This window comes from Dermacentor variabilis, chromosome 3 (genome assembly GCF_050947875.1).
Source record: "Dermacentor variabilis isolate Ectoservices chromosome 3, ASM5094787v1, whole genome shotgun sequence".
Taxonomy (NCBI): Eukaryota; Metazoa; Arthropoda; class Arachnida; order Ixodida; family Ixodidae; genus Dermacentor; species Dermacentor variabilis.
The window spans coordinates 65,027,354-65,045,969 of NC_134570.1; the positions used below are offsets into that span (position 1 = coordinate 65,027,354).

Genomic DNA, 18,616 nt, shown 5'->3' on the forward strand with positions numbered 1-18,616 from the left:
CACGATGCCGGTGTCGTGTGTGAAGGTGAAACCTTCTGCGACTATGTGAGCGTGGATGCCGACGTTCTGGCAACGGAGGAGCTGACAGACAATGACTTTGTGCTTGCTGCCTGGCAGCACGAAGGAAGTGACGATGAAGGTGCCGCAGGGTTCAACGACACTCTGCCCTGAGCTTACGATGTGCCGACATCGTCCCAGGTGCTGGACGCGGTGGACCTGCTTCGCCGCTACTTCGGCGGCCACGAAGATGGTGTAGATGGGCTTGTGATAGCTGCTGCTGCCGAGAAGGCCGTCCTTCGGTTAAGGAAGACACAGCAGCGAAGCATAACCGATTATTTTGGGCAGTCAACATGAAAGGTTTGTGCCATCGACATCGAAAGCAATAAAATCAGTTATTATGTGTTTGATTCCAGTTTCTCCCTGTGTGCAATATCGGTAAGGACGATTAGCACTTGCCGCGGACGCAGCCACTCAGCCGCGACGGGAGCTGATACCTCAGCGATGGCTTACCTGTAGTAAGTGCACACTCATGTGCAATAAATTAGTCTCAAATTATTACTCAGTGGCTATAACAAACTAACGCTTATAATGAACAAAATTTAGCACCCTTTCGACTTTGTTATAATGAGATTTAAGTGTAGTGCCATGTATTTATTACCTTTCATCTCGAAGTATTTTTAGACCCAATTGCGGTTACCTGGAAATATTGACTGAGAATGGAACAAGAACTCCATCACCAGAACATTTAACAAGCTTCACCAGAACGTTTAACAAGCTTCGCACAAGGCACCTGTAGCCTACCACAAAGCGGATGCTTTCCCCAAATTTGAAGCCGGGAACCTAGCTGCATAACTGTATCAAGCAACAATGTGGCATGTCATGTAACGGGAGAGACATGCACAGCAGCAGGCCTTGCAAAATAGCATGCGCTTTCTTCGCTTTATGCAATGCATGTGATTTACCATAACAGGTGTAATTTCCATTTTAATTGTATTCTACGTAATGTACGCGGCACAGATTTTTCTATTCTACATAACGTAGAACAACAAAGCACATGCTGTGTGCGTTGTGTAGCATTTTATCTTATGCAATGCACGTAACACAGACTTACTGAGAACAGTGCCACAGAAAGTGACAAGTGCTTTCATGAGTATGCACTATGTGAACACACCAGTGACAGATGAATTTACCAACACTGAAATCGCTGGGAAGGCTATAAACGGAGGGGTCGGTGAAGATGATGGCGACAATGATGAAGGACCTTGAGAGGTGCCGACATCAGTCGAAACAAGAAACATGCTTCGATTGCTGAGAAATGAAGTTGAGTGCAGCGGCGGGAACAATTGGCTAATGCGATATGTGAAGCCGCTAGAGCACGCCCTTCTAGGTCCAACTGTTCAGAAAAGCGCCCCGGATTGCTACAGTGTTCATCGCTAGTGTTCTAGAGGTCTAGTACCGCTATTGCCTGTGATTACCGCCAGCTTCCTGGCCTGCGTTTCTGGCTCGTGACCGTGTGTGGCTGCTTCCCACAGGCGTCCATGCTTTTACATAACAGCGCGCTTGTGGAAGCCGGCTCCTCGTGCTCATAGCTTCCACTGCATAGGCACAGAAAGTCATCCCCAAGTAAAGAAAAACTGAAGCCTGAGAGGTGGGCCATGGTGGGCGGTTGGCCGGAGTGGTAGCCGGCAGAACCACTGCCGCACACCATGGGGAGAACCCTGCATACGCACTGGTGCATGCATTTGAAAAGTAATTGTTGATGCTCTTTAGTGCAAGGAGCAGCAATGCTCAAAGTATGGCTGTGAACAATTAACACTCACATTCTGTCTCTTTCAGCAAGCAGAAGAGGCTGTAGTGCATTATGCCCATCAGCAGCTTCAATCTCGATCAACCTGGAATAAAAATACATAATTAAAAAAAAATCAAGTGTAGAGTGCACTTATCAATCATTGAACACAGATGTTTAGCTCACAGAAATGTGCCAATGACAAGCACCAAACATTTTCTACTGATTAGGTACATGCTGCTGTCATGTTGAAAGCTGACAATGGCGCATTTGAAAGGTTCAAAATAGGGAAATGTATTTACAAACCATTCACAAACAAAGTACTGTTCAGATTACATCATATAACATATATAGTTATAACTACATTATATAATTACATCAAGTGTTTATCAAATAAAAAGAAGCGTCTCTACCGCATTGCAAAGCTTTCACCCACAATTGAACGCTGGGCATCGTATACTGCGGCGTCAAACGCATATGTGCAAGCGCTCAAAGATGCCAAAAAGCACTTCGAATCACAGGTTCTCCCTTCAATGCTTTCCACTAATGTTAAAAAATTTTGGCGTGCAATTATTCCTTCGACTGACAACAGCCTTGCCTTAACAGACTCTTGCGGTGTTCCAATTCCTTCTGACCTTTCTGCCACCATACTAAACCATACATTTTCAGAAAATTTCACAGCCACATCCAGCACACATATGCCAAGTACACAGCACCGTAACTATGTTACCATGCCCTCCATAATTGTTGCTCCCGGATAAGACTGTATTAACTCGAAATTCTTAAAAAACACTTCATATTATTCTTCCATTATACTATCCAAACTTTTCCAGCAATCCCTTGACCATTGTACGCTACCTAATGAGTGGAAAATAGGCAAAGTGATTCCAGTGTATAAATCCGGCAGCAAAACATCCCCTAATAATTATCGTCCCATCTCTCTCACCAGTACATGCTGTAAAATGCTCGAACATATTATTTTTACTAACCTGGTTAATTTCCTTGAATTGAACTCATTTTTTACGTCAGCACAGCACGGTTTTCGGAAATCTTACTCTTGTGAAACCCAATTAATATCATATACACATGCACTACACCATATTCCTAACAAATCATCACTAGCTGATTGTATATACTTAGATTTTTCAAAAGCATTCGACAAGGTGTGTCACAAACTATTACTTCATAAACTAAAACAACTTAACATAGACGGTAACCTTTTGAAATGGATTGAATGTTTTCTTCTCAACCGCTCGCAATTTGTTTGTGCTAACGGCATTAACTCTGGTTTTACAGAGGTCCGTTCAGGTGTTCTACAGGGTTCCGTCCTTGGACCCCTACTGTTCCTAATTTACATTAATGATCTTCCCTCGCTTATCAACTCCCATATCCATCTATTCGCTGATGATTGCGTCATCTTCAGAGAAGTTACCAATGCTAACGATATTGAATTACTTCAGTCAGACCTCACCACGATGGGGAACTGGTGCAATGAATGGTTAATGGAGCTCAATATTAACAAATGCAAAGTCTTGCGTGTTTCTAGGAAAACATCTACAATACCGTCGTACTACATTAACAACATGTCGTTGGAATCAGTTTCTTCATATAAATATCTTGGTGTTTACATCACTTCTAACCTAAACTGGTCTCTTCATACTGAAAACATAATCAAAAACGCTAATCGCATGCTTGGCTACCTACGTCGCAACTTTTTCAACGTACCTACTAATTTTAAACTTTTGTTATATAACACATTAATACGACCCAAACTCGTATACGCGACTCCGGTATGGGACCCTGCTCATGAAAACCTAATCACTGACCTCGAGATGGTTCAATATAACTCTGTACGTTTTATTCTTGCTAACTACAACCGCACAGCGAGTATAACTAACATGAAATCTAATCTTTGCCTCCCATCGCTGGCATCTCGCAGAAAAGTGTCTCGTATTGCCCTTTTCCGCAAGTTGTACCATCACCATACATTACGAGATCACCTCATCCCCCATCCAATTTATGTATCCCGTCGCATTGATCATCAGTACAAAGTTGGTATTTTGTCATGCAACACTAAAAGTTTTTCACAATCATTCCTGCCGCGAACCTCGCGTGACTGGAACCATCTTCCCGCTGAAATTGTAAGCCTTATTAATTATGAACAGTTCCGTGAAGCCTTAGCTAATATTGTACATACAGGTGCCATTTAAACACTCATGTAACCAACTGTCTTTGTCTTCTTTTTGTATTTACCACTCCCCCTCTGTAATGCCCTTGGCCCTGAGGGGTATAATAAATGAAAAAATGAAAAATATGAACCAGAAGTTTAAGATGAGTAATCCTTAATGTTTTAAAGAAACAGCTTTTTGATGCCATTGCTATGTGTTTCAATGTAAGTGCACAAAGAAAGAAAAGAATGAAAGAAAGAGAAAAGAAAGGAACATGGCATTTAGATAATTTCAGCAATGGCTTCGCCATCCAGAAAGGGTTCCTGGCCAAACCAGTTAGCTGCAAGCGATGTCTGATGTACAGTGAATCCTGGATTTGGGCCACATTTAGAATACCGTATTCACTCGAATCTAACGCGCACTTCTTTCCCGATAAAAAACAGTTAAAAAATTGCATGTGCATTAGAATCGAGTACGACCCTAAACCTGCGTTACCGCATCGCTATCGGCATTTCAAAATGGCCACCTTGTATGCGCTTCGAGCCTAGCTGCCATAGCTTCCTCCATGTGCTGCAGAGCGTGTGCTTAGGTTTGTCCACCGTCTGTCCACGTTTTCTGCATTTGCTCTATCAGCATGGAAGTGCCCACTGTGAAGACAACGGAGTTCATCATGATGCCACAATTAAAAGGAAGGTGGTCATGTGTGCGGAGACGGATGGAAATTGGGCCACCATTATGGGTGTTTCGAGTTCCCAAAAATTGCATGCTGGACTGGCTCAAACAAGAGAGGTGTTCTACTCCGGCAATTGCTGCGTGTAGTGCAGCCACATGGCACCTATCTCGAAAGTGATCTGTGATGGGGACCAAGTCTACGCGTCTAGGTGTGCCACGCTGGGTTCTCAGCACTTAGTTCCCGTTGAAGCGAGAGGCAGCATGAAGGTCAGTTTGCTCGCTCCTGCTACCGCACTTCCTCACTCCAGCGTTTCGATAGCGAGTTTGCACGGTCATCGAGTGAGACGTGCTCATGTTTGCTTGTACGTGTGTGACACCATCCTTCTTAATTTAGTTAGTAAGTGAATGTTTACAAGTTTATGCGGCCGATGAAGCTACTATCCTTACTTCGTACAGCTGTCTACAACAATGAAACCTCATTCCTACAAACACCACATTAATCAATTTTTTAGATTAACTAACTTTTCAGAAATCTACTGCTGACTTCTTATAGCTTCAATGTAAAAATATTTCAGTACTACGAATTTTAGAATACAGAACTTTTCAGAATAACGATCATTATTCAGTTTCCTTGTGACATTAATTACGCTAGAAGAAAAAACCGACTGAAGGCGGCATGACAAGCAGCGAAAGACGCCAGGGAGACAGAGCACACTGCCCAGCTAGAAGAAGAAAATCACTTGAAGGAGGTGCCATGCAGCCTGGTGCCATCTCTTGAGGGGATGCAAAACCCGTGCTGTGGAACTCATGGACTGCTAGCATTCAAAGAGCACAGGCAACCCTGTCTCAGCGCCAAAAGATAACAATGAAGTGTATGGTGTCCTGTATCTGCCTTTTGAACGTCGCTACTGGAAATCACAAATAAAATTTCAGCGTACTAGAAGTTACAGCTTGAGTGATATTGTGAACAAATATTAGGAAGAACTTGGAAGTAATATTTTTTGTAACTTGTTTGGGCAGTAAGTAGCATATGTAATGTGGCCCTGTACAAAGGGTTGGGGGCCAGAGACAGCATTTTCTTAAGTTTTGACTGGTTGCCCAGATGATCTTTTGTTCTTGCAACTTGCCCGGATGTTCTCCTTTCAGTGTCCGGATAACAGCTCTGGCTTCTGGCTCAAGTTAACTTAAAGGTTACCAACAACGGGAGCTAAAAGCATTTTATGCTTAAAAAGTCGCTGTTTCACCTGAAAGGTGAAGCATCGATTGCGATAGCAAATTATTAGACAGCTATACGAAGATAGTAGTTTATCAGCCATATAAAATTGTAAACATTTGCTTACTAACTAAATTAACAAGCATGGTGTCATATGCACACAGGCAAACATGAACGAATCTCACTCAATGGCCGCAGACACTTGCTGTCAAAATGCTGGTGTGAGGAAGCGCGGCAGCAGCGAGCGAATTGACTTTCATGCTGCCTCTCGCTTCAGTGTGAATGAAGAAGCGAGAACACAATGGACACGCTATCAGCCTTCGGCGCATCTACATTCTGTCCCCATCGCAGATCCCTTTTAAGATAGGACCGGAGCAGCCACATAATACGCAGCCGCTGCCAGAGTAGAACCCGTCCCCCTCCCCGCTAAAATTTAATTATGGGGTTTTACGTGCGAAAACCACAATTGGATTATGAGGCAGGTAGCAGTGGGGGACTCCAGAATAATGTGGACCACCTGGGCTTCTTTACTGTGCACCTAAATCTAAGTACATGGGTGTTTTCGCATTTTGCCTCCATTGAAATGCGGCTGCCGTGGTCTGGATTCGACCTTGCGACCTCGTGCTTAGCAGCCCAATGCTATAGCCACTAAGCAACCTCAGCGGGTCCTCTCCTCTCCTTCCTGCCCGGTGCCTTGCACACAATGGAAGACGGCACGCTTCCTCCCCGCCTTACTTCCTCGTGTGCGTGAGATTGAGACACCATCCTCAGCTCACCCTCGCAGCTTTCACTCGCACACACAACATACGGCACATCGCCACGACATTGTCGCACTTGGACTTTATACGGAACATGATGCTGACGACGGTGGAAGTGCACCTGGAGTGTTAGCTGAGTGGTCGTTTCAAGAGTGGACCATGCTATAAACAGTTTTCTGCTTTTACTTTAAGCATTAGCATGTTAAATGGCGTGTTTTCCAATATTGCATGCGACTATAGGGCAGCTTACGTCAGGACAAAGCCGAATTGTAGTTATTTCACAGTAGAAGCTTGTGATAACACTTGCTAGACAAGTATATAAAGTGTAAATTAGGACTGTTTCGACTAACATGTGATGTGTTGATCAACACAAAGCAATTCCAGATTCTGCACTTGCAACAACCCTGCAAATTATCGATACTGCAATCTTCTGTCGAACTGAGATAATAAATGTAATAAATGTGAGAAAAAACGAATTATAGATACACACATTTCGTCAATCTATAGTGTGGCGTAGTTAAACATGTGTAAGGTTTTGAGCATTATAGGATTAAATAAGGACACTTACTTCTTCCTAACATACTGGTTCTTCAGCATGTACCACGAGAAGCCGGTAAAAACTGCAAAGAGCCCGAACAGCCTGTACCCTGAAAAAAATGGGGGAAATGTGGTACTTCTTTGACAGGAGCATAATATAACGAAGAGAAACTAACACCTATGAGAGCTTGACAAAGACATTGTTTTAGCATTTAGTTCTACAACAGCCTTTATCTTATTGGACAAAATGGAAGCAATGGACCCTTTGATGAATATGTGTTCTAAAAAAAAAAAGAAATGCCTGCCCTGCATTACCCCAATTTGGATTTAAAGTTCAGCTGCAACAAAATTTTACTTTGGGTAAATTGGCTACAGATCTGTAGTATATACTACTGATGCAATCTTGCCAAAGCTGTAGCACTGGTAATTGCATAATTTTCTGTTTAGCAGTCCTTAAAAGCACCTAAGCAGATGATGCATGCACCCGGTGGTTAGCTGATACGACACAAATCCCAGTAACTCGCTTCTCGAGATTTTTCAGCGTCTCGTGGGCAGTTATGGACAGCACCTAATCTTGGAGGTCATGACACAGAGCTGCAGGTTCTGGTGCATCACTTCTGGCAAGCAGCAAGTGGCAAGCAGTGGGACAAGGGGGCTGAGGAGGTGGGCGAGGGGGTAGTGGCAAAGGCACAAACGAAATTTAATGTTTACTTAGAGTTTTGTTTATATGATGGGGAACCATTTTCAGAGCTCTTGAGTAAATCTGCACTTGCATTTCAGCATTATTCTATGTGCTTCCAGTACCACATGCACGAGAAAGCAAGTAAAAATAAACATGGCGTGGTCCGTATGGTGTTTGCCGTAAGGACTGGTTAGCCAATGCATTGAGAAGTTCACTGTAGCTGGATCAAGGAAACAGTATGAGCATTGGGTTGAGCATTCTAGAAAGGGTGCTATATTATAGTGGTCCAGAAAGCGAAATTGTTTGCTTGCCTTCACGTGATTAACCAGAATTGCTCTTTTGTCATGCAAACGCACCATTCTACCGTGGCAGTCTTTGGCTTTGCCGTCTGCCTCTCAAGTCTTTTTGAAGGTGATGCGACCACGCCAGAAAAAGTTAACAGCCGATTCGGCACCAAAGAGTAGGCATTTGGCAACAAAACACTGTCCAACAAATAGGATGTGGGACAGCAAGATGATGATGTTAAAAGCAGGATGTGCGCTATCCTATTGCGGTGCTCTCAACCATGTGTAGAGCCCATCACTTATCAGGGACGACGTCGCTTCCTTTCAGTGTGCCACCGCCAAAGACACTGACGCACCGAGAAGCCGATGCCTAGAACTGTGGTGGCTCACTTCACCACGGTCCACATGTACGGTTCCTTCGTACGAGGCATGGTCGAGAGTGCTGCAATACGATAGCGCACGAGCGCAGTCACGTGATTTTATTTCATGCTTCGTGGGTTCTTTAAACAGCGAAAAAAATCCCCATGCAGCATGCATGCTGCCATAAAAAATTTGATCAGTCATTTCTGAATCCCCTCTTCAACGCAACGAAACACACTTGGCCCGAAAGTGAACATCAAAAATTTTGCATAATTCATTTTAGTCAACTAATTAAGCGGAATATAAAAAATACTCTAAGGAGCGCCACGTGTCTGCAAACCATATGCCGCTGGTTTCATTCAGCTGCAGCTAACCACTTTTTTAAATCTTTGGTTCAAGTTACGTAAAACACCTTTATCTGTCAGTATATATTTGCCTGCTTCTTTAATACACTTTAGCGATATGCATGCCTGCCAACCTGTGAACTTTACAATTTGTCATAAATTACCCTGAGAAAAGAGGGGGGTTATGATAACACTCAATTTTTTTATAGCTTGCCTTGAGCACACACCTTTTCAGGGATACATATGCACTTCAGTGATGAGGATTTTACTTTAGACGTAGCACAACAAGTAGCAGCAACCTTGGAACAGCAAACAGTAACAAGCACCAAGCTGTTTCTGGATCACAGTGACTTTTTCAGCGACTTATCTGTTGCCTATTTCATCTGCTTCAAGAACTTGTTTGTATTAGCATGCTCAAAACAAGGATCCCTCTTGCAATCTTTCGCTATCAAAAGGCTCGCAACAGAAGATATGGGGACTGACACGCGAAACGTTTTTTGCAAACAGAACAAATTTTTCATAAAACTTGATGCAACATCCACAAAATTGTAAGATGGGCCCAAACTCATAAAGTTTACGAAAAATTCAGGAGAGTCGGCAGTGTGAATATAAAGCCCAGTTGGCACCACTTTAGCTAACTAACTAGAAGCAACACAGAATCGCTGCACACATTTCAATATCATTTAACTACAATGGTATGCCTAGTGTATTGTACATTAAGTCAGAGCTTAATCTACCCTTACTCCCAACAAGCTCGCAGTTATCTCACCTGTTTGTTCCACAAAGCATTTTACCACAGTCATTACGGTCAGCCTTTTTAAATAAAAACACCATCATATGTCTCCTCATGTGTCAACCATGCAGAGAAGGTTGATGTGCCATGATGGAAAGCCAAAACATATTCAGAATCTTTTCTGCCGAAAACATGCACTGAATGGCACTGTCTCCCTCAGAACATAACTGACCCTTCGTATTTTCTAAATACACCAGTTTATTTTTTAAGTTGCAAGTAAGTTTTTCATCATACACTGTACTACTCATGTTCCAACGCTGAACTATTTCTGTAATTTACATATTTTCTCAGTTGTTTGCAATTTTATTCCTTTAACTTGCTTTTGCATTTTGCTAGTGCCTGCTCCACATGTAATGCTGTCAAGCCCTGAGGGTAACAATAAATGAAATAAACGGTGCGCCAGTGATGTAACATAACTGTCTTGTGCAAAGTGAAATTCACTATCTGGTAAGAACACTGACCAGCTCTGGTTTAACAGGCACTTTTTTCTAGGCTATGTGAACTTTTGCTGATCATACTTTACACAGTGCACTGAAGTGAGAATATCTGTGCACATAATTCAAACACACTTGAAGAGAGTCCTTAGAGGAGTACTGACATCTTTTTGTAACAGCAGAAACTACACCACACACTTCTTGCACATAAAGCAATCACACTTACAAGTACAAAGGTTAGGAAACACTTATATTTCCCTGTCAATGTTCTGTATCTTTGCAAATACATGCTGTAAATAGTTTTATACATATAACAACAGTTTATTTAATACTAAAGTCGTCTCTAAATTATGGATCTGGCGTCATTGACACTATCGAGACATCATGAAATCAAAGTTTTCCGATGTCATATAGAAATAAGTAAACTGACAATTAAAAAATATATATACAGGGTGTCCCAGCTAATTTTAGCCAGAGTTTAAAAATATGCGAATGCCACGTAGCTGGACCGAACCAAGATATAGTTGTTTGCCATCCCTTGGAGATACTCAAATTATTTTTGTCATCCTGCCTAATTAGACAATCAGTATTAATTAGTAAATCACCTTCTCAAATATAATTAGATTAAAAGTGTCACTGAGAAAATTGTAGAGCGACATGAAAACTCTCAATACAGCTACCTGTTGCTCAATATGTGATACATAAAAAAACACGAGCGTGAAAGAAGCCTGTGAATACACACAAAGTGCCTCAAGCGGCCAGTCACGTGGCTGTTCAACATGCACCCTATGCATGGTACATAGGCATTCTTGCATTGCCACTGAGCTCAGCCGCGCAATGCCACTGAGCTTCCAGAGTGGGTTGTTAACGTGTGCAGTTAGCAGCTCATGCGCTAACCATTATGCTTTGTGCAGCATTGACACTTGGTAACTTGCGTGCGACTCCATGCCCCACACAGGCTCTGAAAGGAGTGGCATCAGTGCATGCATTTCAAAGGCCATTGTGGATAAAAATGCCAGTGTGCGCATATCAAAGATGTTACACTTAAAAGAGGTGCATTGTTCACTGTGAGAGGCTGTTACTGTCATCGCAAATGAGTTGAGGGCTTGGCGGAGTCGCTGAAGTCGCCAATATTAGCCCCCCGCCCCCCCATTCTGTGGTTTTTTCTTGGTGTGCGGCGTGTCACTACTGGCTATGCCTTGCGTAGCAGGTGGATAGCATGACATTGGTAGGTGACAACTACAACACTGTCGCTGCTGGCAAGGAGAGTAAGTGATCTGAGAAATTAAATTATGGGGTTTAAGGTCACAAAACTGCACGGTGGGTTACGAGAGACGCTTGTTGGAGGGCTTTCGATTAATTTTTATCCTGACCTTAAATAGCTCCCATTTAGTGTTCTGCTTAACGCAGTCAGGAATTAAACCCGTGGCCTCATGCTCAACAGCGTTATCTTAGAGACATTGAGGCACTGCGGATTGGCATGCGAACTTTCGTTCATTTGCGGATATTCTCATGCCGTATGTAGGTGCAATAGCGAACGTGATTGTCACTGTATGTTCTACTCACTGCATTTGTTTGCAATGCCTAAACCGTGAGGCCTTATAATGCAGTTCCTAAGTACCACAGCACCTGACCAGCAGCTCAGGAATGTCCAACCATGGCATGTTTGGAGGTGGCACCTCTAGGAGGAGGCAAGCTTTGCATATGAGAAGCTGCCAAGGCTAGTTGACATGAATGAGGGAGGGAGATAGCTGGAGGCCACCATCATGTTCACCAGCATGTGCTTCAACTGCAGCCTGTTAAAGAAAGTGGCAGTTTTGCCGGAAGGCGAAGTACTGAAACTGATATCAAGGTTTAGCATTGTGCTCGAGCTCCTTGTGCAGTGTTCTAACAATACGTGGAGGCGACAAGGCGTGGTTCAGCATGGGAGACAACTACATATCATACTGATCGCAAATAAAGATGGGGACAGCGGAAAAGAACACAAATACAAACACCAACTAGGCCAAACTGAAGTTCTTCTGGAAACAACTGCTGTTGCATAGCAGGAATAGTGCCCTGATCGGTAATAAGAATACCACAACTCTGGCGCAACGAGGAATGCCGGCAGTCGTGTTACAGGTGTGGAATCTTGATTGTGCATGAGATGAGACCAATGGAAAACTGTCACTGATTGTCAGTGCTGCTTGACATTTCCTATCTATTCCACTCAGACCAGTGCATGCACCAAAAGTGTTAATATGCACACTGTTCTTCAGAAATCCTACTGTGTGTGCACGCAATGTTCCAGGAAGCAGTGGAAGCCAGAATGCTGCCTGGGCTCCTGCAGCGCAGATCAGGCTCTGGCAGAGCCAAATGCATTGTATGCCTTTGAAGGCGTGTTCATATAATTGGTATTGAAATAAAACAATGTGAATGCCAAGTGAGAGCCTCTGCCTGGGCATTTTGGTGGATTGCTTGCAGTCATGTGGTTTGAAAAAGTGCACAATGTGGTGGAAAAAATAATGAGAAATGTGTGCATGCCAGTGCTGGTAACATATTCAGAAATGTGCTAAATTTAGTGAGTTTTTAGTCACCTTAACGTTCGTTACCATTTTGCAGTCTGAGGGACTTTTTTAGTGGCATAAATTGGAAGTAAACTGGCCTGCCGAAACTCCTCAACAGACTTTGGGTAAGTTGAATGCGTTGCACCATTTTATCCCAAAGGAGATTATCCACCTTTATTTGTCACTATTTATAAACACATGCTAAAAATCTAATTAGTGAGCCATCTGGCAGCATGCAGGCTGCTTGTATAGGCAAATCACAACCTTGAGATCCAACACCCCTTAGGTAACTGGGGATTTACAATTACTACATTGTTAGTAATGAAATGAAGGGGAGACATGAAACGACAAGATCCCTCTCCCCCATGCATGGACTATCAATTGACATCTTTTTTTATTGGAAACAAGCCTTTTATAGAAACGCCAAGCTTCTTGTGCAAGCTTGTGCATAATTACACGCCATCACCTCACTACCCAATAAAACGCACCGGCATCAAAATAACATAATAGTCACATCTAACAGAGCACGTTTATTGTCCAGGAGGGCCAGCAATGGCTGGCTCAAGCACACACATAAGCTTTTTTATTTACTAACTAGGGATTGCTTTTCTTTTCACACTCTGATCATTGACTTGCCAGCGAACCAGGCAAATTAAAGATATAGTTTAAAAATAACGAGAATGTCCAGGAAGAACTAAATTATAAAAGACATAATTCTGAACAAATCATCACTATCACAGAGTTTGTACAAGCATTTGATTCGGAATTCAAGGACAATTCAAGGATGCCAAAGGTCAAAGTTTTAAGCAGGGGGAAACAAACCTTATTCGCAAGTATACACTGAAGAATAGTGATATCTCCTTTACAGCTGTAATTTCTTACAGCTAAGCAGCTTCTGAGTGCATGCTTCAAGCTCTTCAGATGGCTTTTCTAAATTCAGTTTCCCATTTTAATGATGTTCGCCCCCTTCTGGCGTGACAAAGACACTACAGCCAAAGATACTTGTCATATTAAAACCAAACGGCTGAAGCTTACTTTCCTCGAAGTATTTCTAGAGCCTCTGAGTCAAACGTAGAGCCATGATGCCTGCGGTATGGACAAATTAGCTAAAGAACCAAAAAGTTGCATGCCTTGATCTCTTGATCTGGCTTGTGCAGCTCCACGATGGTAACGGCAATTGAAACAAGCTTTTTGTCGGTGGCTGTGTACACACTACATTGAAATCGTTCAGCGACACTCTCAAAAGAAAATATCTAGGATAGTTTCCAGTGAAACAGCACCCATGGCATTGGCCCTATGCAGTTTGTTACTTCGAATGATCAAAAGTTGCCCTCAACCCATTTTCAAAGAATTCAAAGAGCACATATATTTTCAGTTAGTTTTAAGGGCCCATGAATTTCTTTTTCCAAATTCAAGGGTTTTCAACTATTTCGAGGAGGTGTACAAACACTGTCACCGTTACCTCTTCGCAACATTTTGCTAAAGATGGAGTGTTCTGGGTTGCAACCTAGTGGCTATTCCAAAAAAGAAAAAGAAAAAGAAAGAAAGAAAGGAAGAAAGAAAGAAAGAAAGAAAGAAAGAAAGAGAAAGCAATTGTGTATGCTCGACACCAAGAAATGTGGACCTTGCTTCTAAGGTAGATGGCAACTAACTGCATGGCTGAGGCTGCTTGACAGAAAGCGATGCGTCTGTAAGTTCGTTACATTTATTGGCTATTTATGTGTGCCAAGCATCACTATTGCACCAAGCAACCCACCCAGGAAGCTAGCCGGGCTGGGAGCCTGCAGGTAGGTAGGAAATCTTGGAGCGGCTTACACACAGTGTGTGCTGTTCCTGCTTTGTGCCTAAATGAGCACACTAAGAACGTGGATAAAGCTCTTAAGGTGCAGCATACTGGTGGGAGTGTATTGCAAGCCTGCAACAGCATATTCCCAAAGGCAGGCACAGCGAGTGTGGAACATTAGTAAACAGCGCCGCTTCAGCAATGCTGCTACAAGCAAGAAAAGGCAACGTTGCAGTGATGGACTAGACCAGCTGGCTTCCCATAAGTTGAAGGAAGAACAGAAGAGCTGCACACTTGTCTATCACGTTCCTCTTCATTTCATTCATTCATTAAGACAAATTTTGTTCCATTACACCTATACCAGTACTATCTCCTTATATGCTGCAATTTTTAGCACCACAACGGTAGTCCCTTATGAATCTCCGTGTATCGTCACAGATCTAAGTTCAGAGCGTTACGCTAGGGAGGTCGGAAATTGGCGACTTTCGCAGAATCAAGTTTTTCCGGTCACACTAGTCCAAAAAAAGACAGCAAGTAGCTGGGTTGAAGGCATGAGGTAAAAATTAATAGTGTTAGCAATATTTTATTTTTTTTACTGTTAAAGATGACGACAAATATCGGAAACTAAAAATCAGAACACATGCTACACACGCGGCGTTAGTATTATCTGCAGTGATTTGAATGAATGGTAATGAGGTGCAGTCTATGCTGAGCGCATAAAATACGCAGTTGTATTCATGCGCCCTCCTAGAACGAAAATTTTATGTGACTTGTTTGCAGCAGCACAAAAGCGAACAACCCGTTTGCAGGTAGCACAAAACTGAACACACGGCTTGCTTCCAGGACGAGCCAGTGCAACAATCAATATACAAGCATGATGGATTCCACCATGAATAATAGTTGAAAATTTTCTTCTACGACTAGAAATTGGAGCCGTATACAATGCGACAACGAAACGCACGTCGGCGTTTTAATGGTATTTGCACCTCTGGGGCTTTGAAGCATTAGTCTCCTTCAAACGCCCTGTGCAGCACTGGCGTCCCGACGCCAAAGGCGGCAGATACTGTTAGCTATGATGAATATTTTAGGTGTAACGAAACTTACCAGAAAGCAAAACTTTGGCAGGAATACGCTTAAAATTGAAGGGGGAATAGCCCCCTTCAGGAGGTAAATCCTGCTTGTAATGCGGCGTCGCCATTCCACGCAAGCCTTGCGGCGGCACAATTTTCGGCTTGGATTGACTTGAAATAATACTTTGGATAAATGTTTCCCAGCAAAACGTGAATAACATGGCCTTCGAGATCAGATTATGTCACTTTGAAGGAGCCGTCGCTGAGTATGGGACACGGTTCCATCACTGTTTAAGATATACAACTCTGAAAAAAAAAAAATCAGTTTTAAAAATCGAGCCAAGGCGATTCTAAATGCTCGCTGCTATATTATGTTATTTCGCATGCGTCCGTCAGCGTTCAAAACATGGTGGCCATGGCGTGTTATGAATCAAAAGCGTGTCTTTTGTGACCAACAGTTGTTCACAACTTAAAAAAAAGAATAAAAAAATGGTTTTCTTTTTTTTTTATGTTCGAGAAGGGTCCTAACGCCCTACCCATACCCCCTAACGGCGGCTCATTTGCAAAAAGAAAAGTTGATATTGGAGACAATGCTTCTTTTGCTTGTTGGAGTCCAAATCCACTTAATAACTGATCTCAAAGGCTGTGCTTTTTATGGCAAAATGCTGGCCCCGAAAGCAAATGTAGGAACCAGAACACGTCATTACCGCCATATCTTTTTTCCGAAGGGAACGCACTTGATATTTTTTGCGGATGTCCGGAGTGAGGCAAAAGCAGGTGTGCGTATTTTCTGCGAGTCACTATCCTGCTAATATGCGTTATGCCTTCCGGATTTCACATCCATATTTCTGGCTGAACTATCAGCCGTTATCTTAGCTCTTCGAAAACTTCTTTCAAATTATTCTGCAGTGGTTATAGTGACTGTTTCACTGTCAGTATGCACATCACTCACTTCATCTTCAGACACTACTGTAGCCGATACATTTAAATCATTAATCCCCTCAAACATAAGCCTGGTGCGGTTGGCATGGGTTCAAGGCCATTGTGGTATATTCTGAAATGAAATGGCAGACACACTTGCGCGGATGTCTCTCGATCGACCAGCTGTGTCCGTTATGCCTATTTCAGCTTATGTCACTGCGGCTAGGTTTATAAAAACTGTTTTTTTTTCCCCAAGATTCTACAAAATTGAAGATCCAGATGTCAGAATTCAGCTATTTGTCCTTTTCATCTGGCAACAAATGGTGTCCCACACATAAATTAGAAATCTCCATAACAAAATTACGATGCCACATCCCACCATTAAATATTTACCTATAGGGGTCTGGTCTGGCACCGTCCTCTTTGTGTCCAACCTACCAAGAACCCGAAATCATTGTTCACATTCTAGTAGCGTGCCGTCGATTTAGAAATCAGAGGAAGAAATTAGAATTTTCATTCCGAAAATTGGGTATCAAAATATCCTCTACGTCGGGTCTTCTTCTTTGGTCTTTAGCCACAGGAATATCCGTGTTGCCATTTGAGACTATATTTGCGGCACAAGAAGGCTACCATGTCAATTCTAGAAATCAATAATTGGATAGATCATTAAATCTCTAATTGTGTCTTCGAAAATATTCTAATACCAGCCAACAAAGAATACAAAATTTGATGTTTATATATAATAAAGAATATTTCTATATCTGCCACGTAAATCTACTTTTTAATTAACATGAACGTTATACTTAATCCCGATTTAATTTTACGTTCAGATTTTTCCTCTCTCCTCTTCCCTAAAACTTTTAATCTTTGACCGCCGCCTACTTGGCCAGTCCCCCGAAGTGGGCAGGCGCCACAATTGAGGAACAAGCAAGCAAGCAACCATATTTTGAAATAACTACAACGACTGGGTGCTGTTGTACGCGATACCGTCCTGCTCGACCGGGCAACCAAGTGATCCCTTTGTCTCGTATCCGAGAGGGGACTAGCCACACTTTAACTGCTCGTAGTGCTTTGTTCCTACTATAGGTATGTTTTGTTTTTTTATTTCCAGGGACCGTGAATGGACGGTCTCCGGTCCCGGCCAGGGCTCGCCCTGGTCGGCTAACCGTCCCACTGAGTCAGTGCCACTGGAGTGTTTTCTTCGGAACGGAGTGAATACCTTGCCCGTGGTGCTCGTTCCCACGGGTGGTAGATCCATTCGGTGGAGTGAATGAAGAGGAGCTGCGTGGTACAACCCAACATTTTATTGACATTTTGGTGCTGAGGCGTTTTGGCATGACTGGCATTCCGTGTAAGTTGTGTGATGTTCAGTACCGCGATGGTTTGCCTAACTGCACGAGGTTCGCTAGCATCGCGGCTCGTGCTTACGTGCCTCCTCATATTGCACGCGTGAAGGGCATTGTTCGTGGGGTACTCACCAATATCACTCCTGAGGTCCTCTCAAAGATGCTCTCTTCGGCTGGCGGTATTTCTGTCTACGAAAGCAATAGGTCAGTGGGTGATAACCCTGCTATAACTGAGAGCGTTATTGGCTCGTTAGTCGGTTTAACGCGCGCCTCTGAAGTGAAGGCATGGCCGTATTTGTTCCGCGCGGAGACTTTGACACCTAGACCACTGCAGTGCCGAAACTGCTTGAAATATGGTCACGATGCTAACGCCTGCAGGTCTTCGGTGACACGCTGTAATTGTGGCTGCTTTCGCTCCCCATGAGACTGAGACGTAGATGCGCCAAGGTGCTGCTTGTGCGATGCAACACATAGTGCAGCGGATAGTAACTTCCTCGCGCGAGGCCATGAAAAAAATTCTGGTGCTTGAGAAACGCCATTGTTACCGTGCGGAAGCAATAGCAGCGATTAAAGAAGGTGGTGTCGGCTACGCCGCCTCTGCGTCACGTCTGTCCACATCTCTAGAGACCATAGTTTAGGCCGAAGTAGCCGCAGCTATTTACAAGACAATCCCAACAGTTATGGAGCGGCATTTTAGCACGTTTGCCGAAGGTAGCACAGAGATGTTAACTGCCAAATGCAACAGACTCCTCCAATCGCACTCTGCTGCTGCTGCCCCCGCTTCAACTAGTATTTCTGCGCAACTTTCGAACGAATCAAACTTACCCAGACAGGAGGAGGTTGAGTCTGGTAGCTGCGCGTGTTCTCCGCTGTGAGCAACTGTGGGACCCAGCCCCTCACTTGGACACATGATGCTTGG

General features: G+C 43.3%; 1 protein-coding gene across 1 annotated transcript in view; it reads right to left on the reverse strand.

The window, feature by feature from the left end:
* The window catches only part of ND-B16.6 (NADH dehydrogenase (ubiquinone) B16.6 subunit), a 33,592-nt gene extending 17,984 nt beyond the window's left edge, over positions 1–15,608 (reverse strand). The window contains exons 1-3 of the mRNA XM_075685397.1: positions 15,465–15,608; positions 7,166–7,244; positions 1,821–1,892 (exon numbers count right to left, since the gene is read on the reverse strand). Coding sequence (XP_075541512.1) covers positions 1,821–1,892; positions 7,166–7,244; positions 15,465–15,558 — 245 coding nt within the window. The 5' untranslated portion in view covers positions 15,559–15,608. The remainder of the gene's footprint in view (positions 1–1,820; positions 1,893–7,165; positions 7,245–15,464) is intronic.
* Between the last annotated feature and the right edge of the window lie 3,008 nt (positions 15,609–18,616).